At 52.3% G+C, this 27,672-nt stretch overlaps 2 protein-coding genes across 6 annotated transcripts in view; one reads left to right on the top strand and one right to left on the bottom strand.

Moving 5' to 3' along the window:
- The window catches only part of CHADL (chondroadherin like), a 37,601-nt gene continuing 9,929 nt past the window's right edge, over positions 1-27,672 (bottom strand). For 2 of the 4 annotated variants that reach the window (XM_089921367.1, XM_022596717.3), the window contains one exon: positions 22,694-27,640. In XM_089921367.1, coding sequence (XP_089777493.1) covers positions 27,391-27,640 — 250 coding nt within the window. In that variant the 3' untranslated portion in view covers positions 22,694-27,390. Of the gene's footprint in view, positions 22,337-22,693; positions 27,641-27,672 lie in introns of those variants that run through there. The other 2 variants (XM_089921369.1, XM_089921368.1) reach the window with 2 other exon arrangements.
- Positions 7,001-25,063, top strand: L3MBTL2 (L3MBTL histone methyl-lysine binding protein 2). 2 transcript variants are annotated; one of them, XM_022596719.3, is made up of 17 exons: positions 7,001-7,086; positions 9,303-9,537; positions 11,014-11,147; positions 12,404-12,527; positions 13,315-13,394; positions 14,944-15,061; positions 15,462-15,596; positions 15,881-15,969; positions 18,551-18,782; positions 19,138-19,214; positions 19,401-19,505; positions 20,132-20,279; positions 20,681-20,763; positions 21,070-21,304; positions 21,799-21,864; positions 22,722-22,838; positions 23,203-25,063. In XM_022596719.3, the coding sequence occupies exons 1-17, from the start codon at positions 7,063-7,065 to the stop codon at positions 23,388-23,390; spliced, it is 2,190 nt and encodes a 729-aa protein (XP_022452427.1). In that variant the 5' UTR covers positions 7,001-7,062; the 3' UTR covers positions 23,391-25,063. The 2 variants fall into 2 exon arrangements, with proteins under 2 accessions (XP_022452427.1, XP_022452428.1); XM_022596720.2 differs by having other exon boundaries at positions 23,278-25,063.

The following is a 27,672-nucleotide window of genomic DNA, read 5'->3' on the forward strand; positions in this document are numbered from 1 at the left end:
CTGGCCCGCCCTGCCCCTCCGGGGATAGAGGCGGGGCAGTTATTTCGATCCCCTTTCACTTAGGCGGCATCCCCACCCCCTACCACCGGGGGAGCACCAGAGAGTCAGGAGCTAACCGTTATCATCCCATTTTGCAGATGAAGCGAAGAACTGAGGCCTTCCCAGAGTCATAGGTGGCCGACCGGGTGTCAAAGCGGTTAGCACCATGCCCCCCGCTTGTCGGGGCCGGAAAGCGTTGGTCTCCTTTCCTTTGGATTATGTTGGAATGGAAGCTCCAAGAGAGCAGGAACTGTGCCGTCCTCCCGTTTGCTGTTGTGTCCAAAGAACAGTAGGCACTCAGTAAATCATTTGAACAAATAACTCTTACTCTGGGGGCTTCCCTGGTGCCAATGCAGGGGACTCGGGTTTGAGCCCTGGTCAGGGAAGAGCCCACATGCCCGGAGCAACTAAGCCCGTGCGCCACAACTACTGAGCCTGCGCTGTAGAGCCCGTGTGCCACAAGCCCACGCACCTAGAGCCCGTGCTCGGCAACAAGACAAGCCACTGCAATGAGAAGCCCGCGCACCGCAACGAAGAGTAGCCCCTGCTCGCCGCAACTAGAGAAAGCCCACGAGCAGCAACGAAGACTCAACGCAGCCAAAAATAAATAAATTTTTTTTAAAAAGAAAAAAAGGAAGAAAGAAGAAAACATTTTTCTCTATTAAAAAAAGATAAATAGGGCTTCCCTGGTGGCGCAGTGGTTGAGAGTCCGCCTGCCGATGCAGGGGACACGGGTTTGTGCCCCGGTCCTGGAAGATCCCATATGCCGCGGAGCGGCTGGGCCTGTGAGCCGTGGTCGCTGAGCTTGTGCGTCCAGAGCCTGTGCTCCGCGACGGGAGAGGCCACAGCAGTGAGAGGCCCGCGTACCGCAAGGAAAAAAAAAAAAAAAGATAAATAACTCTTACTCTGGTCCTTCCCTATCTCTCTAACCTCAACATGAGTCGTCCTGCCCTCTCCCCAAAGATCTTATGAAGTAACTGGGGGAAGGCCAGACAGGTGTGGTATGATATGGAAACGAGCACCCAGCCTGCACAGCACTGGTGCAGAGGAGTTAATCCAATTTACAGGATAGGTTAAGAGAGACCAGCTAGGAGGCTTCAGTGAAATCCAGAGCAGGGATGATAGTGGTCTGGGTTTAAGGGGTGGCAGTAGGGATAGAAAGAAGAGGAACTATCTGAGATAGGTTTTGGAGAATTATAGGGATTTGCTGACAGATTGAAAGTAAGCGATAAAGATGGGGGAATCAAGAGGAAGTTCCTGAGTGGCTGATGGTGCTGAGTACTGAAATGGGGAAAACTAGAAGAGAAATAGGTTTGGGGTAAGGGAATAAAGTGTTCTGTTTTGCAGTTTATGATGTAAGTTATCTCTACAGATGGATATATGAGTCTGCAACTCAGAGGACAAACACACAGGCTGAAGATTGGAATCCGGTGCATATAAATGGCATTTACAGCATTAAGAATGAAAGACATCAGGCTTCCCTGGTGGCGCAGTGGTTAAGCATCCGCCTGCCAATGCAGGGGAGATGGGTTCGAGCCCTGGTCCTGGCAGATCCCACGTGCTGCAGAGCAACTAAGCCCATGCGCCACAACTACAGAGCCTGCGCTCTAGAACCCACGAGCCACAGCTACTGAGCTCGTGTGCCACAACTACTGAAGCCCACGCACTTAGAGCCCGTGCTCCACAACAAGAGAAGCCACCGCAATGAGAGGCCCGGGCATGACAACAAAGAGTGGCGCCCACTCTCCGCAGCTAGAGAAAACCCGCAAGCAGCAAGGAAGACCCAATGCAGCCAAAAATAAATTAATTAAATTTAAAAAAGAATGAAAGGCATCACCTTCAGTGAGAAGTAAAGAGAAAAGAAGCAGTTCCAGGACAGAGCCCTGGAGATCACCATTCCTTAGGGTTGAGGTAGAAGAGGAAGGCCCTGCAAAGGAGAGAGGATTGGCCAGAGGGGCAGGAGGAAAACCAAGAGGGACCCAGAAAGGACAGTGTTTCAGGAAGCATGGAGTCATCGGTTATATCAAATGCCACTGAGAGAAGAAAGATGTGGCTCTACATCAGAGAAGCTGTACTTGAACTTGCCAGAGTGCTTTTGGTGGAGTGTGGGGACAGGTGTCGAAGTGAGGAGAAGCCGAAGTGGAGGTAGTGTGTGCAGACAATTCTTTCAAGACATTGGGGGGTGGAATAGCACCGTGGCCAGGGACAGAGGAGGTGATTTCAAGGGATTTATTTGTATAGAATGGGTGACATATGAGCACATTTGTGCTGTTAACTGGGGTCTGACAGTGAGAGATTAATGATCCCAGAGAGACAGGGACAGTGACTCACAGAGGGAAGCCCCCCCAAAAGAAGGGAGTATATGAGGTTGTGTGTAAAGGCATGGCTCAGACCAGCCAAAAAGCGTAACTTTGCAACAGCTCAGACCCAAGGCCCAGGAGCTCCACTGCAGAAGGAACAGCCACACTGTTCCAGGGTGGCCACTGTTGCTTAGCAACCTGTGTTTAATAAGATGTTTCAACTGAATTCCTAATTAACCGCCATTTCAACTTATGCTAACAGTTTCTGTCACTGTGGGGTCCTGCCTCAGCTTCCTTCCCTCCCCCAAAGCCTGGTAATTTTGTTTCTTTTGTTGAAATGTGTGAAACTGGAAAGCTCCAGTTTCCGCTTTCCTCTACTGTTAATGATATATGCATTGAGATGTGAAAAATAATACATCACAGAGAAGATGGATTTAGGGACTCTCATTCTATCTTAAAGGGAGGTTGTCAAAAATTGCAGGATTTACATCTCCAGGTCAGGGCTCTCTGGTGAGCTCCAGCTGCCTTCTTGCCCTCTTGGAGGCATGCTAGACCAAGCAGAATTCTTAATTCCCTCTATTCAGCCACCCAAACTCCCTTATTCCTTGTACAGTTTTTAACGACTACAGAACATGGTCCCACCGTCTACCCATCTGACAGGTTTGCCCAGGGTCATTCTGGATTCCTCCTCTTCCAAACCTACTCCATACAATTAATTACTGCCTCCAACATATTTCTCAAATTCTTCTACTTTTCTGCATGCCTTCTAAGTCTGCCTTGGTCCAAGCCACCATCGTCCTTCCCTTGGATCAGTCCAGGAGCCTTCTAACTGGTCTCCCTGCTGCTTCTCTTGACCCACCTCCAATCCATTCTCCACACAGCACCCAGCGAGTGAGCTCTTAAAACATAATCTGAACCATTTACTCCCCTCCTTAAAACCTTTAAAGCTTTCCCATTATATTCTCCTGCCAACTGGAGCTGTTCACCTCCCTCTCTAAATTCTGTGTCTGTGCCTGGAATGACCTTTCCCCAGCAACTCTCTTCTCCTAACTGGCTCCTTCTCATCCTGCAAGTAAGGCCTTCTCCCCACACCCCCTCTGCAGGTGCTCACTTCCCTATTCTCCATCACAGTGCCCTGCTAATTTCCTTCTCAGTTGGAACTAGATGTTTGTTCAGTTTCCACTATCTCCCTGCAGGAGGCAGTAAACTCCATGAGGACAGAGCTGTTCACCTCTTACTCCTCAAGTGTCCAGTGTGGTCCCAGGCACAAAGTAGGCACTAAATAAGTATATGATGAATAAGTTGATTTGTTTGCCAGGAGCAGATTCTCTGTCTGTGAGATTCATGGCTGTGCATTTATAAAATTATAAAAGTTTAAGCAACTCACAGAAGTTATTCTTCTAGGTAGGTTTACTCTTCTAGTTGCTGCCACCTAGCATCTAATAGGATGAAAATAACTACCATTTACTCTTCCCTGTATGTGGCAGGCACTGCACATTTATTATTTCTAATTCTTACAAAAACCCAATGAGGTGGTCTTACTCCTATTTTACAAATTAAAACTCCGGGCTGTATATCCGAAAAAAAACGAAAACACTAATTCAAGAAGGTACATGCACCCCAACGTTCATCACAGCATTATTTACAATAGCCAAGAAATGGAAGCAACCTAATTATCCAGCAACAGATAAATGGATAAAGAAGATGGGGTATATGTATACAATGGAATATGACCCAGGCATAAAAAAGAATGAAATTTTGCAATTTGCAATAATATGGATGGACTTGGAGGGTATTATGCTAAGTGAAATAAGTCAGACAGAGAAAAACAAATACTGTATGATATCACTTATATATGGAATCTAAAAAATAAACTAGTGAATACAACAAAAAAGAAAGAGACTCGGGGGACTTCACTGGTGGTGCAGTGGTTAAGAATCCGCCTGCCAAAGCAGGGGACACGGGTTCAAGCCCTGGTCCTGGAGAATCCCACATGCCGCGGAGCAACTAAGCCCATGCGCCACAACTACTGAGCCTGTGCTCTAGAACCCGCGAACCACAACTACTGAAGCCCACGCTCTAGGGCCTGTGCTTCGCAACAAGAGAAGCCACCGCAATGAGAAGCACACACACCGCAACGAAGAGTAGCCCCCGCTCGCCACAACTAGAGGAAGCCCGCGTGCAGCAACGAAGACCCAACACAGCCAAAAGTAAATAAATAAATTTATAAAAAAAAAAAGGGGGGCTTCCCTGGTGGCGCAGTGGTTGAGAGTCTGCCTGCCGATGCGGGGGACACGGGTTCGTGCCCTGGTCCGGGAAGATCCCATATGCTGTGGAGAGGCTGGGCCCGTGAGCCATGGCTGCTGAGCCTGCGTGTCCGGAGCCTGTGCTCCGCAACGGGAGAGGCCACAACAGTGAGAGGCCCGCAAGAAAGAGACTCAGATATAGAGAAACAACTAGTGGTTACAAGTGGGGAGAGGAAAGGGGGGAGGGGCAAACTACTATGTACAGATAAATAAGCTACAAGGATATATTGTATAATATAGGAAATTAGCCAATATTTTGTAATAACTATAAATGGAATATAACCTTTGAAAATTGTGAATTACTATGTCATACATCTGAAAATTATATAACATTGTACATCAACTATACCTCAATTTTAAAAAAATCTTTGATGAAGAAACAGGGAGAAAAAAGCAGCAGCCTGTTGTAATCCTTGAAGTCTCATTAACTAGCTCTTTAGTCTTTGAGCACTTAGTGTATGCTAGGCTCTGTTCTTGGCTCTGGAAATACAGCAGAGAACAAGACAGACTTAAGTCCCAGCCCTCATGAGGCTTACATTCCAGTGGCAGGAGATAGGCAATAAACAAGTAAACTAATGAATGAAAGCATTTCAGACAGAAACAAGTACTACAAAGGACTGTAAAATGGGGGAAGAGATACAGAGTGAGGGGAGGGAACAACTACTTTAAATAAGGTCCCAGACGAGGTGCCTTTGAGCTGAAATCTAAAAAGATGAAGATCCATCCATGAGAAGAGCCATGGAAAGAATATTGCATACACGTGGAACAGCAAGTGTAAAGGCCCTGAGGCCAACTCAAGCTTGGCAGTCAAAAACTGAAAGAAGAGGTGAGTGGATGGATGCAGCGAAAGGTAGAGAGGATGGTACAAGAGGAGGTTGAAAAGAAAGCTGGGGCCAGGTTATTGTCGATTGTTTGGATTTCATTCAAAGTGCAAGGGGAAGCTATTAGGGGTTTTAAGCAAGAGAATGAACATGATCTGGTTTGTGATTTTAAAAGATCACCTGCCTGGATTAAAGAAGATGAAGATTCAAACTAAGAAACTAGTTGGAGGGCTGCTGCAGTGGACCAGTGGCTTGTATTAGGGTGGTAGAGGTGGAGAAATACAGGATACATTTTGGAGGTAGAAGAACCAACAGGGACTTCCCTGGTGATCCAGTGGTTAAGACTCCACGCTCCCAATTCAGGGGGCCCGGGTTCTATCCCTGGTCAGGGAACTAGATCCCACATGCCATAACTAAAGATCCACATGCCATAATGAAGATCCAGCGTGCCGCAACTAAGACCCGGTGCACCCAAATAAATATTTTAAAAAAAGAACCAACAGTTTCTGTGGATAGCACAGATATGGGGTTGGAGGTAGAAAGGGTTGAAGAAACGAAAGAAATCAGGAAAGACTTTCACATATATCTGGTGGACCTCAAATTTAGAAACATTTAATATATGTTGAGCCCCACTTATTACAGTTAGATTCTCAGTTAGAGTACAGCATAGCATAGGGAAAGAATTTGGACTAAATCTTAAAGTCCAATCCTGTGTGATGTTAGAAAGTGTCTAAACCCAAAGAGCCACCGTTTCCTCATCGTCCTCTTTTTCTTTTCCCCCCCTTTTTGGCCGCACTGTAGAATGTGGAACTTCCTGTACCAGGGATCGAACCCGTACCCCTGCAGTGGAAGCAGAGAGTCTTAGCCACTGGCCACCAGGGAAGTCCATCCTCATCTTTAAAAGGGTGATTGATTATCTCTGATTTGAGATGTTTGTAAAGCTCTACGACAGCACCTAGAACTCCGAGTGTGTAAGGAGGTTGTGGGAAATCCAAGAGGAAAGAGGCAGAGAGCCACGTATCTGAGTTTTTTTTCAGGAGATGGTGATGTAAGAGGTAGTTTTGCAGGATTTTGAGCATGCGGGACATTTACAGCATTGAGCATAAGAGTATTCCAGTTTCTGCCTGAACCGGAAAAGAGTCTCTCTGCTAGCATCCCCGCCCTAGGGCACCTTAAATTTCTGATCAGGGAGAGTCCGAGGTTATTCCTGGCGCCTGGACAGTACCTATCTTAGGTAATCAATAACTTTAATGAAGAATGGGGTTGGAGTGATAGCAAGAGGTTGGCGTGGAGAAACGAGAACTGTCCGCGCGAGCCGCCGCAGCTCTGAGGCCGGGGGAAATTTTCACGTCGCTATAGCAACGCCCCCTCCCACTTCAAGCGCACCCAAGGGGGAACTACAAGTCCCATAAGGTCCGCGGCTTCCCCCTCTCCCGGGGAGGAGGGGCACAGGGGAGCGCCGAACCGGCTTTACCTCTTTCCTGCAGCGTGATTGGCCCGCGGCTCTGGGAGGCGGCCAATGAGTGCGCTCGGGGAGAGCAGCGAGGCCAATATGGCTTCCCGCACCTGGTGACGGTTGAAGAAACTGTTAGTCTCATGGAGAAGACCCGGGGCGTCGAGGTGAGAGGGAGAGGAATTCTCGTGACTGGGAAAGGGAACCCCGAGAGCTCCGCTCGGTGGGCCCTTCTTTAGGCCTTTGAGCGACGCCTGGAGGGTGGAGGGTGGAAGGATGGATAAACAGGCAGTTAGGCTGAGCAGGGCCCGAGGCGATTGGCGTTGCTTTTTGCTCCAGTTCTGCTGGGGCCGAGTAGTTGAGGGAGGAACAGCCTCCCTGGCCTGGGGAAGGGGAATTGGGTTCAGAATCTGAGAGCTCCTGAATCTTCCTCCTCCTCCTTGTCTCATGGTGGTGTCCTTTAGGGACTATGAGGCCTGTCACATCCTGGTGGGAAGTAAGGGATGATTAAAGTTTAATAAACCCTCCGTGTCCGGAGCGTTCACGTGCATTATCTCCCAGTATACTCAACAGCCCAGTGTCTCGTTTTTGCGGTTCAGGTAGCTGAGGCCCGGAGGGGTGGTGCGACTCCCCAGGAGGGTCACAGGACTGTAAAGTGAAGGAGATGGGCACTAAGTACCTCAAGTTCCAAAACTCTACCAGGTTTGCTTTTTCCACTCTACCACCACCTGTGACCCACGCATCCTTTAATCATTTGGTTTCTGGTCACCTTATATTTGAATTTCCTTTCTAGCACATTTGCATGTGTAGTTGTAAATGTAAAGTGGAATCGCTCAAAAACTCTATAAGGGTAAAGGAAAAGAATCATACAGTTGGAGAGTAAGAATGACAGCTCACAGTTTTAGAGCTGTCACTAACTGCTGGAAATGGAACTAGGCTTTGCATGTCATATCAGTATTTACAGCAGTCCTCTAAAGAGGGCTTGTTATTATCTCCATTGTACTGATGGAGAAACCAGGAGCAGTAAGGTTAAATATCTTGCACAAAATCACACAGGTAGTAAGTGGAAGATCCTGGATTCAAACTCAGGTGTACCTGGTTTGAGAGCCCATGCTTTTAACCAGTAATAATCGCCAACATTTATTGAGCACATACTGTGTGCAACTCACTGCTCTGAGTGCCTTGCCCATATTAACCCTTACTTCTCCCCCAAAGCCTATGTAATAGGTGGAATTGTCCTCATTTACAGGTGCGGAAATTGAGGCATTGAGATTGACCTGCTGCAGGTCATACGGTAGGGATGGTAGTAACTAGTAAGCAGTGGGGATGGTATTGGAGCCCTGGCCTAGAGCCCAAATTCTTCACACCTTTTCTACAACATGCCAGGTAGATTTATATACAGTATCTCATTTACATTCCACTTCCTGGAGCCAAATACTTTTCTTGTTTTATAGATGAGAAAATTGAGACCCAGAGAGGTTAAATGACATGCCCAAGGACCCACAGCTAGTTAGGATCAGAGCTGAGTCCAAAGCTATTGTATATACCACAGTGCTATAGCTAGCGTGTCATTAGCCTCTGAAATCCTCTTTAGGGCAGTCTGGGCCCCAAATTAACTTTTGTCTGACTTAAGTTGTTTTTGAGTTGAAATTACTTTGGTGTACATATGCTGAAGGGGGAAGAATGAGTTTCTAAAATACATCTTCCCCAGAAAGTCTTCATGAGGCACTTTGCTTAGGATATTTTCACATCAGTGTATTCTGTTTGAATTATGGTAAAATGTCATCACTTATAAATCCACAGAGGGACCTTGGTGAATTCCTAATACATGTTTTCTGTCTTGCTAAGGTATTCTTTTTTTTTTTTATTTTTGGCTTCATTGGGTCTTCACTGCTGAGCGCTGGCTTTCTCTAGTTGTGGCGAGTGGGGGCTACTCTTCGTTGTGGTGCCCAGGCTTCTCATTGCGGTGGCTTCTCTTATTGCGGAGCACGGGCTCTAGGCGCACGGTCTTCAGTAGTTGTGGCTTGTGGGCTCTAGAGCGCAGGCTCAGTAGTTGTGGTGCACGGGCTTAGTTGCTCTGCGGCATGTGGGATCTTCCTGGACTAGGGCTCGAACCCATGTCCCCTTCATTGGCAGGCGGATTCTTAACCACTGTACCGCCAGGGAAGCCCCTAAGGTATTCTTTTGATTTGCAGTTGAGAAATGTATAAACAAGAGTAATGATCCAGGTGTTTGCAAAAGGAGTATTTGATTCTGCCTGCCACTTGGCCCAAAAGTGTTGACTTGACCAAGAACTGGAAAGGGAGTTGATAGCAGATCTGCAGCTTCCCTTCCCATACACTAAGCCAACCATAATTCCTTCTGCCTGCTTTTGTGTCACTAGGAGACTTCAGAACCAATGGAGGAGGAAGAGGAAGATGATGACTTGGAGCTCTTTGGTGGCTACGACAGTTTCCGGAGTTATAACAGCAGTGCGGGCAGTGAGAGCAGCTCCTACCTCGAGGAGTCAAGTGAAGCAGAAAATGAGGATCGGGAAGCAGGGGAGCTGCCCACCTCCCCCTTGCATTTGCTTAGCCCTGGGACTCCCCGCTCCATGGATGGCAGTGGTTCTGAGCCAGGTGCCTTCAGAGTGTCCCCTGAAGAGGGGGAGGTTTCAGAGGCTGTGGAGGAAGAGGGGGATATAGGCCAGGTGGGCAGAGCTGTCCAGGTGTGAAGGGCCCTTTGATCTGATGTCTAAGGCCCTAGGAGAGAGCAGAGGCACCCCAAGTATCCCCAAGGGTCATTTCCTCTGCTGCAGTCTGATTTCAAATTGTGATTTCATTCTTTCTTATAATTAATATTTATTCAGCACATATTAGATGCCAGTCATTAACATGGTGCTGCTTTTGCGATTGTCCTGTTCTCTAGATATTGAGAATATAGGACACCTAAAGTGATCTGGTTACTATCTGGGAAGGGACAAGAAATAGCTTGTGGGTTGGAAGTGAGAGGGGGGAAAATACAGAATAAAGTGACCTCCGGGTTAGAGGGTTAGGGTAGGGGTGGGCAGTTGAGGATCCCTGTGAATCATCTGGAAGACAGTTGGCTTCAGAGATGTGATGCTTACACAGCTCCTGGACGCCTGTGTCAGGGCCTCCAGTGTGGGGACTGCCTGTGATGATGGGGAGGCCAGATGGTCCGTGATGACATTTCTGTCCCCTGGTCCCTTTACTCTTTAGGAGAGGAGAATCTAATACTCTTTGCCACTTGTTTCCTTTCCATTCATCCTGTCTTCTCTTCCTTTCTCCCCTTTCTTTTATCTTTCTCCCTTCTATCTTCTTCTAACCATTCTCTTAGAATCTTAGAACTTTAGAACTGGAACGAACTATTAGAGACCATCTGGTCCAGGGATGCTATCGCCTGGCTGCACATTAGAATCACCTGGGGAACTCTGAACGAACCACAGATGCCTGTGTCCCACCACAGACCAGTTAATTAGAATCAGGCTTGGGCATTTTTTTTTTTTTTTTTTTGCGGTACGCGGGCCTCTCCCGTTGCGGAGCACAGGCTCCGGACGCGCAGGCGCAGCAGCCATGGCCCATGGGCCCAGCCGCTCCACGGCATGTGGGATCCTCCCGACCAGGGCACGAACCCGTGTCCCCTGCATCGGCAGGCGGACTGTCAACCACTGCGCCACCAGGGAAACCCAGGCTTGGGCATTTTTAAACGCTCCTCAAATGACTCTGATGTGATACCAGGGATGAAACATTGATCTAGTTCAGTCTCTTTATAGATGAGAAAAAAGTAGGCCCACGGAAGTTAAATGATATGGGTACGTTTTTTCTTCTCATTTTCCTCTTTGCAAACTTTCCAACACTCACCTGTTTCCCCAGTCATCCTCATGGATTTTCCTTAGCCCCACCATTGACACATATAGCCAAGGGGTGCTAAGGAGCTTTAGGTGTACACACCCAAACCTTCTATTCCAGTTCTGTCAGCCTTAGGGGGCCTGGGACTCACCTGATTAATGCAGTGCCCCAGGTTTTGAAGGGCCCATCATTTTGTTTGATTTGGAGTGACGATCAAGGGAGTCATGTGCTAAGTTCTCTTCCCAGCTGTCTGTGAGATGTGTGGTATCGTGGGTACGAGGGAAGCCTTCTTCTCCAAGACCAAGAGATTCTGCAGCGTCTCCTGTTCTAGGAGCTACTCCTCCAACTCCAAGAAAGCCAGTATCTTGGCTAGATTACAGGTGAGAGGCCATCACTTGGAAGACCCTTCCTGGGGCCGTGGGCGCTGAGACAGGAACAATCAGCAGACTGGCCTTGTGTTTTCACAGCACCGGTTCTCAAACTTGACTGCACGTTGGGGTCACCTGCAAACCTTAAAAAATATTGATGCTTGGGTCTTACTCGCAAAGATTCTGATTTAATTGGGGCTGAGTGTAGCCTGGACACAGGGCCTTTAACGAGCTCCCCGGGTGATTGTCCTGTGAAGCGTGAGGGTTGCAGTGCCCGCTCTTCTGCTTAGTGCCTCATACCCTCTATCTCTCTGTGAGACAGTTACTATTATGTCCCTCATTTTGCAGATTTTAGTCAAGGCATAGAAAAGTCCTTCTCAGTGAGCTAATAATGGTATTGTTTATAACTATAGTTTGGGGATACTTGCTATGGGCTTGGCACTCTCAGTCCAACCAGTGATCCCTAAAAAATGAATTTTTAAAGATTCCGATTTTAAGGGCTCAAAAATTTTTACTAACTTACTTAGAGGTACACAAATAAAATTGAAGAGCCAGGGTTTGGACCCAGGTCTCTGGAATTTAAACCCAAATTAAAAAAAAAAATTTTGGCCATGCCTCACAGCTTGCAAGATCTCAGTTCCCCAACCAGAGATTGAACCAGTGAAAGCGCCAAACCCTAACTACTAGACTGCCAGGGAACTCCCTCAATCCACATTTCTATCTCACCGATCTCTTTAATAAATTCTCTGGGCCTTTCTGATCAGTACTTAAGTTACAAATTACAGACCAGATCAGTGGCCTTTCACTTTGGGGGAGGATGCCTTTGAGCACCCGATAAGCTATGGACTCTCTCTAGAACATTCATGTATGTTCTAGAGCGAGTCCATGGTTCAGTTCACGAGCCCTTTGAAGCCCATTCTCTGCCATAAGTTTGTAGGAGCACCAAAGGAAGGAGATGGCTGAGAGTTGACGACACCAAGAAGAGGTTCCTGGCAGAGGCGGGGCTTAAAAGATAGTAAAAGTGCCCCTCCCTGCGTGTGGCTCTGCCAATCCCCACCCCCTCTCTAGCTGAACAATAGCTAAGTGTGGGCAACCCCCATCCTTGCAACTCCCCTCTGAGCTAAGCATTATCATTGTTATCATCTTGATTTACAAATGAAGAAACTGAAGTCCCAAAGAGGTTAACTGGAGTGATGCCTGTTTTAAACGTGTCCAAATCCAGAGCCTTGTTCTTAGCCTTTAGGCTACACACCCTCTCCTCCCTCCAGGGAAAACCACCTACCAAGAAGGCCAAAGTCCTGCACAAAGCTGCCTGGTCTGCCAAAATTGGAGCCTTCCTCCATTCCCAAGGGACAGGACAACTCGCAGATGGGACACCAACAGGGCAGGACGGTAAGACTGCAGGGACCGGTGCTCAGGAAGCAGGTTGGGTGCAGTGCCAGGACTGGGGTGGCCTCCCAAGGAGCGAGGATTGGAAAAGGTGGCCAGCTAGAAAGCGCCGGCCCAGGCTTGCTTTGGATTGTATCTTCCTCACCTGGTAATTGTGAAATTACCCCAGAAGATCCCTCAATCACTCTTAAATTGCCAAGACCCCTACTCTTGATAATTTAAAAGCCGAGGATTAGCTTCTTTTGTTTTGCGTTGCCTTTAGCTCTCTGGCTTCTGTTTCCCTGGGGCAGTGGAGACCCAGATCTTGTTTGAAGAAGGGTGATGGGATAAGGGAGGAACCTTTCTCTCTTTCTGAGCTTGCGTAGCTATTTCTGAGCAAATGTAGGCATGAAGCAACTGCGCTAGATGCTCTGAGTGTCTGACCGATATTGAGCCCCCAGGCTCAAGGGTTGGAGGGGCCTAGGTGTGTGCACCTCCCACCCATTGAGATTGGCTGTGGCCAATGAGAGGTTGGGGGCGGTCTGAGGAATTTAAGCCCAAGGGTCTTTGAATTTCCGTCTTTCTCTGGGGAAGGAAGACCAGACATATTTCCCTCTGAGTGTTTCCTCTACTCCTAAGAGTCTGGCAGCCTTTGGATAAGGCCCTCCGCCGTCCTGATGGCCGCTGCTGGGGCAGGTATGGGGTGAGGAAGGGACCTGCTGCCCCCGCCCCTCCGGCCCGGGGTCCTGGAATGGCTGCTGCCGGAGCTCCCAGCTTCGACCCTTTAACCCTCTCCATCTTTGCCCCGCAGCGCTGGTCTTGGGTTTCGACTGGGGGAAGTTCCTGAAGGATCACAGTTACAAGGCTGCTCCTGTCAGCTGCTTTAAACACGTGAGTGCCCTGGGGATGAGGGGAGGGCGGGCAGGGTCCTGAGTACTGCCACCATCTCACCCACCTGCCTCGCAACGTCGGCGCCGGGAGAGAACAGGGTGAGGTCTGGGTGCTCGAAGCCCAGCTTTGCCGCTCCCTCCAGCTTACCTTTCTGTCCACTTTTTCAGAAAGTCCTCCCACAGGCCCTCAATGCGAGCTTCTAGCCCCTCGGAGGTTCCCCACTTCGCTTATTTACATAATGGCACTTTGTGCTTTGATATCCAGAAGCAAACTTTGAGAATCTCTTTCTCCTTTTCCCCCATTTTTAGTGCTTTCGCGTTGAAAGCTTGGTGCTGTGAACTGCCCTGGGCCCCTTGGTCCCGGGAGGCCAATGTGGATGCCTCCTGGAGCCCCTTCATCTAAAGGCTCCCCGACTCCCTGTCACTGAGAAACAGCAAAGGCTGAGACCTGGAGGGCTGGGCTTGGAGCCGAAGAACTTAGCAGGCAGGCCTGAGCGGTGGTCTCCTGCAGGCGCAGAGAGAAACCGAGGGAGCTCTCTTGTCTTTCAAGCCAATTTCCTAAACCCGGGAAATCCAGGAGGAGGCCTCTTTAAACCCACTTCCTAGCCTCTAATTTCTGAGCTGCTACTGAACTCTGGGGAGGCTGCTGATCAGGAGAAGGTTGGCACTCGATGCAGCTTAACTCCTCCTCTCCTGTCTGGGTGCTAGTGAAGGTGCACGTCTTTCCCAGTGGGGGGAGCTCTTTATTTCCTGAATTCTCTAGCAGTTCAGGCATTTCATTGCGGGGAGTTGCATCATACTTGCACTAATATATCTGCCTCGATATGCTCTGTAAAAAGCCCACCTGAACGTGCCTGAGCAGTATAACTGTTTCGGGGTTCTGTGATGAACCCAGTCCCTCCGGCCAGGGAGATGGAATGGGATACACTGATTGGCTGAAACCAGGGCTGAGAAGGAAAAAAGGAGAATCTCCCTAAAGGAGAACCAAAGTGCCACTGGCAGCAAAGTAAGGATTAGATACTGGGGAGGCAGCCCCAAGCAGTCCAGTGCTGTCGGGGGCATGTTAACAGGAGGAGGAGAGGTGGAGAAAGGATGTGCCAGAGCGGTGGGTGGGCAGCCGGCTCTGTGAGAGCCAGCCTGGCGACAGCTGTGAGACCAGGGGTCGTGGTCCTAACGGCCCAGGTGGAGTGACGACTGGAAGAGGTGCTATTTGTGCCGAGAATGGCACCTGGCACGTGGTGAGGGTGAGAAACTGTTAGGCGTCGTGACTGTCACGCAGGCTGGCGCAGCCATGGTGTGCCCATGAGGATAGCAGCCAGGAGCGGCCCTGGAGAGCTTAGCACCCAGGACCATCTGACTCTGGGTCTCTGCCCAGCCCCACCACCACGTCTTGCCCGTCTCTTCATCCCTGGTCCCCGGCCTGGCCTTCCACACACAAGGAGTGAGGGGCAATGCTGAGGGGCGAAGGAGGAAGGACGCAGACTCTCGCGAGGCCCCTCAGCCAGCTGCTCTCCTCTGCCAGCCCAGGTGGCTCACTGTCCCCCTTATAGGTCCCACTCTATGACCAGTGGGAGGATGTGATGAAGGGGATGAAGGTGGAGGTGCTCAACAGCGATGCTGTGCTCCCCAGCCGTGTGTACTGGATCGCCTCGGTCATCCAGGCGGCAGGTGGGTATTCCTCCGGCCGAGGCAGGGTCGGGCTGGGCAGTGACATCTCCAGATGGACAGGCAGTGGTGGAGCAGAAATCAGCCTCATAAAACAAACACAAAAACCCACCTGCTGGAGTTTCTGCCTCCCTCCTTGCTGTTCTTTTATCTTGCCTACCTTAGAGGGGACCACAGAGCTTGGCGAGTTTGGAAACTCCCATCTTTTAAGTTCATTCCAGGGTTGATCAGGCTATAGAAAATTATTCTTCCTCCTGTGCTGTACTGCTTTCTGAGTACGTGGTGTGGGTTTGTTTTTACTCTGGCTGTTGTGGAAGGAGTTCTTGAAATAGGCAGCACAAGTCCTGTTTAGGCTGGAGAAGAGCGAAGGCCTAAGAGCACACCACTCCCTCCTCCTTCTCAGGGTACCGGGTGCTGCTCCGGTATGAAGGCTTTGAAAATGACGCCAGCCATGACTTCTGGTGCAACCTGGGGACTGTGGATGTCCACCCCATCGGCTGGTGTGCCATCAACAGCAAGATCCTGGTGCCCCCGCGGAGTGAGTTGATGAGAACGTTCCCTGTCCTGGTTCCTGTGGGGCCCTTGGGAGCAGTTAGACCAGAACAAGGCCCACCTGCCTCCTTGCTTCCTGTCCTGCCTTGTCCCAGAGGCCCTGTGGCAGGTCCAAGTTGGGGGAGTCCGGTTTTATAAGATGGTGATTGCTGGCCTGAAAAGGCAGAAATAAGTTATTTAGGCCCCTCTGCTGCTCTCTGGGGCAGCTTTGGTGCCCCATCAGTGGGAGTGTTGTCAGTCTGTACTCAGGGTTCTGCTCTGTCTCTGCAGCCATTCATGCCAAGTTCACCGATTGGAAGGGCTACCTCATGAAACGGTTGGTGGGCTCCAGGACGCTTCCCGTGGATTTCCATATCAAGGTCTGGCAGTGAGCCCTGTGGGTCTCCTAACTGATCTCCTTCCTGCCCCTATCCCGTTTGATCTGTCCTTTGTGCTATTCACTGGAGTATTTTTTCTAAGACTCCCTTGCTTAGCAATCTTAGTGGCTCCAGATTTCCTAAGGATGGATGGTGGGTGTCGTCTGCCTTCCCAGCCTAAGAGCCTCCTCCCTGCTCAGACGCATCGATCATGTTGCTTTGTCTGCCATTTCTTCTTCTAGATCCTCACCTTTGCTCATAGCATTTTCAGGAGAGTTCATTCAATAGATTTTATTAAGTACTTGTTGTATACAAGGCACTGGAAATATGGAGAATGTGGACCCTGCCATCTGGGACCGTCCAGTCTGGCAGAGGAAATGAAGTCACACCCATGAAAAATTATAAAATAGCCTTGATTTTTGTACCAGAGATGTGCCTCAAAATCATCTGTGTGGCATTTAATTTTTAAAAATTATTTAGTTCTTTAACATAAAAAATCATACACATGGTAAAAATTCAAAGGGATCACAAGGATATGCAGTGAAGACTTAGTCTCTTCCCCCTTTGTGTGCCAGGGCTGCTGTTGTGCAGCTCGCTCACATAGGTGCCTGGGCCACATCTAGGGTCTCTGGGGCCCCTGACCCGGATGCCCACACGTGTTGTTCTCATGTTGCTTGGGTAAGCATCACAGCAGCAAGCCAAGGGGATGCAGGGCAGGTACCACCGTGACATGTGGTTGAACTGGCCTTGTGGCCTCAGGACGAGCAGGTATTGAGGGAGGCTTTGTGGAGAAGATGGCATTTGAATTCTACCTTTATGGGTAGGATGTGGGCAGGCATGGAAGCCAGCGGTGGAAAATCAGATGGGAGGGTAGTTGGGGCCATCTCACCCAAGGCCCCGGATGCCTGGTGAGAACATTGGCGCCGTGGGCCTTAGCTGGTCTTCAATGAGTAATGGTTCCAAGCACCTCAAAAACAGTTTTTCCCTTATTTGAACGTACTGGGTAGTGCTCATTTGCTATTCATCTCTCTATATTTTGTTAATTATCATAGTCTTTTCCACAAAACTGCAAGCTTTTTCTCCTGTATTTCCCATAGTACCTTGCACAGTGGACAGGGTTGGCGACTGAAGATGAGCTGGCCCTAGTGTTAGGATGAGGCAAGTGGCTGTGTGCAGGCCACCAGGATTGTCAAGGTGGCCTCATCTCTGCTTAAATTAAAAAGAGCTTGATTCTGGGTGGCAGAGCAGGGCTCTGCGTGAACAGTCAGCAAGCACACACTAGCTGTCACGTGCCCAGTCCCTGCAGGGCATGCGTGCAAAAGCAGCTGCCTCTGAAGATTGCGGGGTGGAGAGGAGAGGAGGGGTGGGTCTGTGGAGGGAGCTCAAGTCCAGATCCAATCCCTATATGGTAATCCAGTCCCGCATCTCCGTGCCTAGTTCTGTGCTTGGAGCTGAGAATGTACAATAGAAATGACTCAAACCTAGCTTCTGCCTTTACAGACCTTGAGTTCCAGTGTGTGACCTTAAACAAAGGAGGGCAATAAAGCATTGTCGGGTCGTGGGCTGCACCAGTGGGCACAGAGGAAAGGAGCTTGTCAGTAAAGGCCAGCGGCGGGGAGGCGGCCCAGAGGGACCCCAGCCCAGTTCTCACCCTGTGTCTCTCCCTCTGCTAAATGGGCCTGGTATATTCCAGCCCTTGAGCTGAGGGTGAAAGATCTGTGTCCTGGTGGCTGCTTTGTGACCCTTGAACCGCTCCCCCTCCTGGTGGGATTTGGAATAGCACTGCTCAGCCCCCCGTCACGTGGAGACTGGGATGCTTCTCACTGAGCCCGCAGTGCCCTGGTACTGGAAAAGCCCTACAGAGCTTACGTAACCATCCTCTACCCCCGGCAGGACAGCACCAAAGTCACAGCAGACAAAGAATCTCCCGTCTCCTCACCCAGGCCCCGCCACCAGGGCTCTAGAGCAGCTTGTGGACATCTTGGTCACTGTCCTTTGCTGTGTCAGAGGGGCAGGCATCACTACTGAGGTGCTATGAGAGCCGTTCAGAGCTGCAGCGCAGAGGGGCTGGAGCTGAAATTAGATGTATGGAAGCAAGGGGCACTCAGTTCCCTAAACGCGAGGCTTGTGTGTGCCATCAGTGGGGGCCAGCAGGTAGAGGGGAGCGGGGTGCCCGTGTGGTCAGAGTGCAGATCCCTGAAAGAGCACAAAGCTGGACACCAGAGCCAGATCTGCGGCCCAGCTCTGCCACTCACGAGCCCGTGTGACTCTGGGTAAGTCACGTGACCTCTCTGGGGCACCTGTTTCCTTAGTCTGAAAAGCGTTCTGTAATACCCATCATAATGACTTACTGGCATTTTGGTGCACATGTAAAAATCATATAATCAGTATCATCCTAGGGACTTGAAAGCCAGGGTTGAACCTGGCGGGACAGGAGGGCTCATCTACCTGCTTCCTGACGCAGTGTGTGCGGTGCTTCCACTCCACCTTCCCCATCCTCTGATTACTCTTAAGGGACAGAACAGGAAAGTGGGTGGGAGGGTCCACACGACCCCAGCAGGCCTGTGTTCTGATGTCATTGCAGATGGTGGAGAGCATGAAGTACCCCTTTCGGCAGGGCATGCGGCTGGAGGTGGTGGACAAGTCCCAGGTGTCACGGACCCGCATGGCTGTGGTGGACACGGTAATCGGGGGTCGCCTACGGCTTCTCTACGAGGATGGCGACAGCGATGATGACTTCTGGTGCCACATGTGGAGCCCCCTGATCCACCCAGTGGGTTGGTCAAGGCGTGTCGGCCATGGCATCAAGCTGTCAGGTTAGCAGAAGTCCCTGGCCAGCGAGGGCACATCTCTACACCCCACAACTATGCTGCACGGTAGAGGCGATCATCTCTACCATGCGGATGGCAGGACTTGACCAAGTATCCCGGGAGGTTGAGTGCCTTGACTGAGGATACTCAGGTTGAAGTGTTAAAAACTGGTTTGAAACTAGAGGCTATAGGCCACATCCTTTCCATGTGATGTGGGAAGAGTCTGGGTCCTAAGGGCTGAATAGTTCCTACAGAGACCTTCTGGTCTAGGGGGCACATTTCTGGGGGAGGCGTGGAGATGGCCCTGTTAGCAGCTTCACCTTCCTTTTCTCCCTTCCTCCCTCTGCCATTTCCCTAAAAGAGAGGCGCAGCGACATGGCCCACCATCCCACTTTCCGGAAGATCTACTGTGATGCTGTTCCTTATCTGTTCAAGAAGGTGAGGCACAGCCCTTGGGCACTGTCCCCTTGGCCACAGGTCTACTCCAGGCCTGCGGACCCCAGCTCTTCCCTGGGATGTCCCTTTCCCTCCCCACTTCCTTCCCAGGCCGATGGCAGATGAGGCCTGCTTTCCCACCTTCCCTGGGCCAGCCCGGAGATTCCCCAAGTGCCCCGTTCCTTTAAGGTTCGAGCTGTCTACACGGAAGGCGGTTGGTTTGAGGAGGGGATGAAACTGGAAGCCATTGACCCCTTGAATCTGGGCAACATCTGCGTGGCAACCATCTGCAAGGTGAGCCTGGGGGAGCCTCCAGTATGGCTTTCTGCGGGCATGGAGGTGGCAGAGCTTCCCAGTTCTCGCTGCTCCTGGGCTACCTGCTTTCATGTCAGGGTCAGAATCTGCTTTCGTGTCAGGGTCAGAGGTGCGTTGGACAGGTGCTTACTGAACACCTGGCCTGAGCCTGTCCTGGGTCAGGTGTAGGTTTCCCTGCTGCCACATGCCATCTCCTTTGAGTGCTGACCTAGCCAAGCCATAGCCGGGCTGACTTCACTGCAAACCTCTGTTATTGCTGCAGCCTGAAGAGCCAACAGCCACCCTTCGGCCCTCCAGGGGGTTTTGCCAATTTATCCATCCAGCAGATCTCCAGGCTGGGCCCGTGTGTCCACTGAGAACACACTGACAGGAAGACAGATGCAGTTCCTGCGGGCACAGCATCTGCTATCTAGTGAGGAGGCTAAATGATCTCACGAGTGGGGGTTACACCAGTGCTGAGTGCTCTGAAGCAGCTCGGGGAAGGCTGAGAACCAGCTCTGGTTGGATCCATCCACCTTGCATCCCCATCGTATCACCTCACCCTGGGATGGGGGTGCAGTTCAGCATACCATGTTCTGTCTGCCCTCCTCCCCTCCACCTGCTAGGTCCTCCTGGATGGCTACCTGATGATCTGTGTGGACGGGGGGCCCTCCACAGATGGCTCAGACTGGTTCTGTTATCATGCCTCTTCCCACGCCATCTTCCCAGCCACCTTCTGCCAGAAGAATGACATTGAGCTCACACCCCCAAAAGGCAAGACGCGCCTTACAGTTGGGAGGAGCAGGGTGGGGCCACTGGCCCCAATTCCTGGCCAAGCCAGACCCCTGGAGTTTGAAGTCTGTGAGTGGATTGGAGAGGTGACAGAGCTACCCAGGGTCACCACTAGCCCATACTCTGGGCTGGCTCGGCCCCATGGCCGGTATGTGGCTCGGTGAGCAGAGCTCCCACTTGTCCCTTTGGTCAGTGAACAACTTGTACAACAGGACCATGGTCCTAGAGCAGGTACCAGCCTGGGGAGGAGGGAAGAAGGCTGCTGGGGAGACTCCGGGGGGGTCCTGACTGAGCTGCAGGTGCCCCTTTGGCGCTGGGAGACCTTCCGGGACTCCCTCCCGCTTCCCTTCCCCCCTCCTCACCTACACTTTCCACTCCTACAGGGTATGAGGCTCACACTTTCAGCTGGGAGACCTACTTGGAGAAGACCAAGGCGAAAGCAGCTCCATCAAGACTCTTCAACACGGTGAGGAGACCAATCCTGCCCACTGCCAGCGGTGGCAATCCCAACCCCTTCTCTTTTCTTGAGTCTTTGCTACTGAGGTCCGCCACTTCAGGGGAGAAGTCCCAAACTCTGACATGGGCGCTGTGCTGAACAGTTCAGCTGGTCCCTTTCCCAAAAGGGCCAGTGCCTGGGAACAAAATGCAGTGGGATCACTGGTCAGAGGAACCTCCCCCCGCAGGCATGCTCAGCCCTGCTCCCTCCCCCAGGTCTGCCCCGCTGGGGCAGGGCCCTGGCTGGCTTGGTCATTGCCTTTGTTCCCCCTCCCAGGACTGCCCCAACCATGGTTTCAAGGTGGGCATGAAGCTGGAGGCCGTGGACCTCATGGAGCCCCGGCTCATCTGTGTGGCCACTGTGAAGCGGGTGGTGCACCGTCTCCTCAGCATCCACTTTGATGGCTGGGACAGCGAGTATGACCAGTGGGTAGACTGTGAGTCCCCGGACATCTACCCCGTCGGCTGGTGTGAGCTCACCGGCTACCAGCTCCAGCCGCCCGTGGCCACAGGTCTGGGCTCTCGCAGCCCTAAGGGGCTCTTGACTTTCCTCTTCTTCTTCCTTCCTGCCAACCACGCCCCCGCCCCACACCCACCTCATTCTTTGGCATGAGATCGAGAATCTCCTGGACCACTTCTAAGAAAAGAGTGGCCCATTGTCTCCCTCCCTGTCCTGACTTCTCTGTCTCCCTCTCCCTCTGGCCTGCAGAGCTCCTTCCTTGACCTTGCCCACTCTGTCATATGCTCGTGCCCTTGTGCACCCAGGTAAACTCCCTAGGTCCCTCCGAGAGCCCTGGTGATGAGGGTGGGAAGAAGGGACAGCTGTTGTCCAGTCCCTCTCTGCAGCCCCCTCCCCGTTCTCATTGCCCAGCTTTGGCTTTCCTTCTGGGGGTGTCCCCTGTGTCAGGGAGGCCGGTGAGGGGCGGACAGGAATCTTGGGGTGTGCCTACAGCCTGTGTCCTCTCAGAACTCTCTCCTCACCTCTTCTCCATACTTTCAACAACAGAGCCTACCACGCCTCTGAAAGCCAAAGAGGCCACAAAGAAGAAAAAGAAACAGTTTGGGAAGAAAAGTAAGTGATGCTCTAAAGCTACCTGGGATCAGCTGAGCCTGTGTCCCTGGGAGTGGAGGTGGGGTGTCGCCACCTAAGTCGCGCTCTTCATGGTCCCGCCCTCTCCTTCACCCCTTGCCCCACGGGCCCAGCCATCAATCACCCTGTGTCTTCAGGGACCCAGAGCGTAAGTCTTCCATCTCTGGCAATGGTCAGGATACCGAGGAAAAGAGACTAGACTATTTGGGGTGTAGGGAGGCCATGTGTAGAGGCCATGCTTGAAAGTAAAAGGTACCAAAGGAAACGGGTGCAAGTTGCTCCCTGAGGCTGTCGTCGTTCCCTCATGACCCCCAGGGAGTGGGAGGAAGGGCGGCCACTGATCTTGGGGACCTCTCCACAGACAGGCCCATTCTCAGCAGGCCCCAAGCTGAGCTGCAGGCCAGTGCGGTGAGGTGGGCTTCCTGACGTGGTATCATGCAGAGGAGAGGATGTCCTGAAGGGAACAGAGAGGAAACAGTGTGGTCCCGAGGCAGGATTAAGATGCTGTGAGGGTGTGGAGGCGACCAAGTGGTAGGACCCTGTGCCGTTCAAAATGTAGGGCTGGGATTCACACTTCAGACATGAAGAAAGCGAGGATCCGAAAAGGGAAGCTTAACCATGGCGGCGAGTCGGGGGAGGTGGGTGTCAGTCCCTTGCTGGAGGCAGCCTCTGAGCCGCAGGCACACAGCCCTGGGGGCTGAGGTCAGAGTTGGGGCCTCTGTCCTCCCAAACTGGCACTTTCCCCTCTGCTGTGCTGCCTGACCACTGGGCAACACCCAGCCTTCGTGCGTCACGTGGATGCATCCCTATCCCGGATTTAATCGTGTGTTTATTCAAAGGAAAAAGAATACCACCAACCAAGACCCGGCCCCTCAGACAGGGGTCCAAGAAGCCCCTGCTGGAGGACGACCTGCAGGCGGCAGAGAAGATCTCGTCGGAGCCCGTTCCTGATGAGAGTAAGAGCCTCCCACGCGGGGTCGAGGTTGGGGGCGGCTCCGGTGCTCAGAGGCCGACCCCCTCCTTCCCCACCTGGGCACAGAAGAGTAGAGTCAAGTTTGAAGGGAAGTTTCTGGGTACCAAGCAACCCTTCTCAGACCACTGGGCCTGGAGGGCTTCCCAAACACCCACCCCCAGCTCTGAATGGAGCCAAGCGTCTCGCATGGCCCTCTCCACCTCATGTGCTTGGCAGGGTGGGCAGCCTGCCCGGCTGGGGTGACGGGACCCTAGGCCTTCTGTGCTGCCTGCCCCCACAGAGGGGGAAGGGGCTCCCCTTGCCGTGTCCTGAGGGCCCGTCCGTAGGAAGCCTGATTTCTTCCCCAGATCCTGAGGCCGCGCCCTTCCCGGAGTTACAGGCACACTCTCTTCTCCCTGCCCCCCACCTCTCTTCCTCCTCAGTCATTACCGTGCGTGTAAAGGAAGAGCATCTCGACGTGGCCACGCCTGACAAGGCCCCGAGTCCAGAGCTGCCCGTTCCCATCGAGAACATCAAACAGGAGACAGGTGACTGAGACTTCCTCGTTGCCTGCCCAGCCACCCAGCTGGCAGCCAGCCCAGGGCGCCTCGACTGCCACCACCCCTCCACCCCACTTTCCTCTGGAGACTGAGCCTTTCTGCGTGAGCGCTGCCTGGTGCTGTGGGCGCTGGGCAGCGAACGAACACCCAGGGTCTCCCGGACCCGCCCTGTTGCCTCTGCCCCCTCCCGGGCAAGGCCGGCGTGACTAGGGCTGCTGAGACCCACAGACTCGCCTGTGAGCAGCTCCCTCTCCAGCTGGAGTTCCCGAAGCTCTTCCTTACCAGCGTCCATCCACGCCCACCATGTCCCTCAACTGCCAGGGGTGAGGGGCCGCACACTGGAGGACAAGTTGCTTGGTGGGGGGGGGGGGGTGAGCTCAGCGCACGCGCGCGCCTCTGTGTGTGTATGAGCACATTCAGCGTGTGTGTGTATGTGTGTTCGAGCACACACATCCCCTGAGAGGGAGGCTGCCACCAGCATTGAACTTAACCCGCTCTGGAGCCCAGGGGGGCTAGGACCTGTCCTTTTCATTCTCCTGTTAACCAGAGACGGGTCTGGCCCTGCCAGAAAGTCACAGGGCCGCGATAGAGTTGGGTGGTCAGCCCTGCTGGCTGAGGTGGCCCTGGAGGAGCTCCTGGAGGAAGGAACACACTTCCTGGCTCGTTTTCCTCACTGTTAGTGTCCTTAACTCCGTAACATGTTTTGAATCCCCTTCTCTCTAAAGTACCTTCTAGAAGTTCATCTAACATCTGCCCAAATTTCAGCTGCTTTCTTTCCCCCAGTTAGTCTCCTTTGAAACTGTCTCCTCCCTCTGATCCATCCTCTCTTCAAGAGACCCTCTTCCTGGAACCTAAGGTGATGGCAGGTGCTGTCCTCAGCCCTTTTCTTTCCTTCTACATGTTTGGGTAGTGACGGCACGGCAGTGTGGGTCCCTGTGTCACCCCTTTAAGGGCTGCAGCTGTGCCGGGCGGGTATCTGGCTTCCTGGACTGTCAGGTGCTTGTCAGATGGGGTGCTGACCGTGGATGTGCTCAGGACCCAGCTGTTGGGTGTCATCCCAGAGATGGGGTGACCAGCCCAAGGGGAGCTGATTTCCTGTCAATTCAAAGAGAACTTGATCCTTTCTCCTTTTCTAAAGACACTCTGCAGGCCCACATGGTATAGAAACCAGGCCCAGAAAGCACCCTCCTGCAGCCTGAGTTCCCCAAAACATGACTAGGTGTGTGTGGAACACAGTGACGACCAAGGACGGGGCAGGTCCCAGGAAAGAGGGACCATGCCTGACCCCACCCCCATTTCACACACACCAGACTTGAGTGGTGATGGGTCAGTCAGTGGCATCAGCTCCCAGGGGAGGAAGGTGGCATGTGTGTGCACTTCAGCTCTGCCTTTGTTGAGGGTAAACTGCTCAGCTGAGACTAATTCATCGTCCCCGATGCTCTTGCCGTTAATGGATCCAGTTCTGACTGAAGAGCTTCTAGGAAAACAGGACTTGTATGGCATTTTGGCCTTCGGTTGCTTCTTCCTGAATGGAGAGGTGAAGCCTACAGGTGCCGTGAGCACAACAGGCAGAGCTGGAGGGCACGATTAGCTGCCGTTGCGGCCCTGGACTGGCCTCCCATACTTAACTTGCATGAGACAATTGAATCCCTTTCTTGCTGAAGTCCAATTTGTCAGCGTTCTGTTCTTAGAGCGAGAGTGCGTTCTGATATGCCACCTGACGGTGTCAATTATGAAAACTGGGTGAGTTCACACATGAAGAGTGCAGAACACAAGTGTCATCTGTCATCTCCGGAGCTCCCCGTCTCCATAGCAACAACATGCTATATTCTCCTTATTTATGTTTCAGCCATTCCCCTCCCAAAACCACAGGTTCCAGAAAGCCCAAGTATGTGACAAAGTGTACATAACGTGTTGCTGGGACCTAGAGGTTAATTTGTTACAGATGGAAGTGTTGACCTCTGGGACATAATAGCTCAAGGCACAGAATGAACCTTGTTCCTCAATTGCCCTTGGATGGAACCAGGTCTCGAAGTCTCACAGCAGCAGGGCCACCTGATGGCTGGGAAATATCCTAAAGAACAGAACCACTTCCACTCCCTGCTCCCACTGCTTGACAGCCTGCAGCAGCTCCCTGGTGCAGATTAGGCCACGTGCAAACACCTTCCTTTACTATCACCCCCATCTGGATCCTCAGCTCTGCTTGAGGGACGGGAAGCAAGGGCACTACCATTTGTGATAGCCTCATATGACAGGCACTAGTGTACAGGCGTTCACACGGCTCGCTTCATCTTCACAGTAATCCCGTGAGGACGCGCTGACTCATTTTATGCATAAGAGACAGAGGACTCGTTAAAGTTCAGTAACTTGGTGGCTTGACAACTGTTAAATGACAGCAGTGGGAGCAAGCCCAGGCTCGTCTGCCAGGTGCCTTCGGCCAGGCAAGTCCCCCAGCCCAGAACACCCTGCCAGGGCTCAGGGCCCTTATCCTTCTTCGATGTCTTGGTATTCCTGGGAGGAAGCTGCCACCTTCAACAAAGTAAAAACAAAAAGCCTGTTTGGTGGCGTATCTCCGTGTCAGAAAGGGTGGTTGGATGGGGTGGCCCGCGAGGCCCCATTCCTGTTGCAGCTACGAAATGTGGGATTGGCGTGCGGGTCTTTCAATGAGAGTCCAGACCTGGAGGTGAACCTGTCGGGGCTGCTGCTCCCGAGTCAAGCTCAGCATCCACGCCGGTTCTGTTCATCACAACTCCCGGCAGAAAGCGCCGCCCAAGTGTTCGCCGAGTATGGCCGCCGTCATCGACCCTGGTTCCAGGTCTCGCTTCTAAGGCCGAATGCTCACCTTCAGCCTGGGGTCTTTTTAGGGGTTCTTCCTCACTCCCAGCCGACCTCCACAACGAACACTGTTTCGGGTTGAATTAAGTCCCCACGAAAAAGATACACCTCAGAATAAGGCCTTATTTCGAAATAGGGTCTTCACAGAGGTGATCCAGTTAAAATGAGGTCATTAGGGTGGGCCCTGATCTAATGACTCGTGTCCTCATAAAAAGGGGGAATTTGGACACGTCCAGCAGGAAGACGATGTGCAGAGACACGGGAAGACATCATGTGACGGTGGAGGCAGGGACGGGGCTTGTGCTGCCACAGCCAAGGAACATCTGGGGCCCGCGGAGGCTGGACGGGGCACAGAAGGACCCTCGCCTCGAGGCCTCAGAGGAAGCACAGCCCCGCCAGCACTCTGATTCCAGGCTTCTAACCTCCACATCAGTGAGACAATACATTTCTGTGGTTCTGAGCCACCCAGCTTGTGGTAGTTTGTGGTACTGCAGCCCTAGGGAGCTAATACAAACACCACCTGATGGTCCCTAGGTGCCCCAACTCTTCAAGCTGCAGGTCCAGAAGCAGGCAGAGCCCTCTCCCCTCCTTCCCAGAGCCCACCCTGTTCTGGTCACGGCTTTCCTCTAAGGTCTGCCTCCCCTACATCCCCTCACCACCCAGCACGGGTCGCCACGTGGAGGGGTGCCCATGTCCTGCCCACTCTTCTCTGATGACCTGTGAGATTTTGCTACAACTGAGCGTTCCAGTGTGAATGGGTTTGTCCGGACAGCAAACGTAACGTCAAGGGGGTGATGGAGTCCGACCCGTGGCACCAACCACACACCTGCACTCCTGCTCTTCCCGCCCCAGGGATGAGCGAGGCCCCCAAGATCAGGTGGGGACAGGCTGAATCAATGGCAATCCAGCAGTAACAGTCACTGTGGGGTTCTCATGGATACCTAGGGTCCTGGGATGCTGCAGCTTAATTGGAAAGGCCATTGTCCCATGGGATGAAACAGTCATTTCCTTACAAACCCACTCTGGGCTTAGCCCAGAGGTGGAGGAGGTAAGGAGAGGGGGATAGACATTTTTTAACGGAAGCAACAGGGTCATTACCCAGATCTAGAACCTCATGAAATTGGGACCAAGACAAGTCAGATCCCTGCTACCCCAGGGGCTTTAAAACCTGACCCACCCAGCGAGGCCTCCCTGCACCTGCCCCCAACCAACCTTGTTCGCTCCCTGCCGTCTTCCCTTCATGGGGGTCCTCTGGGCACTAGGCCTGGGGGCCGGCGTCCGCTTGGCCTTCCCGGCAGCCCAGCCCGGGCAGGCTTCAAAGACAGCAGCTGCAGCCTTCACGCTCTGGCCACGGGCACTGGGAGGGGCGGCACAGGCGGCCCCCACGTGCAGGTTCAGCCCAGTGAGCCACCTGAGGAGAAAAGGGGGTTCGGGGAAGCTGCT

This window comes from Delphinapterus leucas, chromosome 11 (assembly GCF_059928025.1).
Source record: "Delphinapterus leucas isolate spDelLeu-1000000601 "Yukka" chromosome 11, BTC_Dleu_Yukka2, whole genome shotgun sequence".
NCBI lineage: Eukaryota > Metazoa > Chordata > Mammalia > Artiodactyla > Monodontidae > Delphinapterus > Delphinapterus leucas.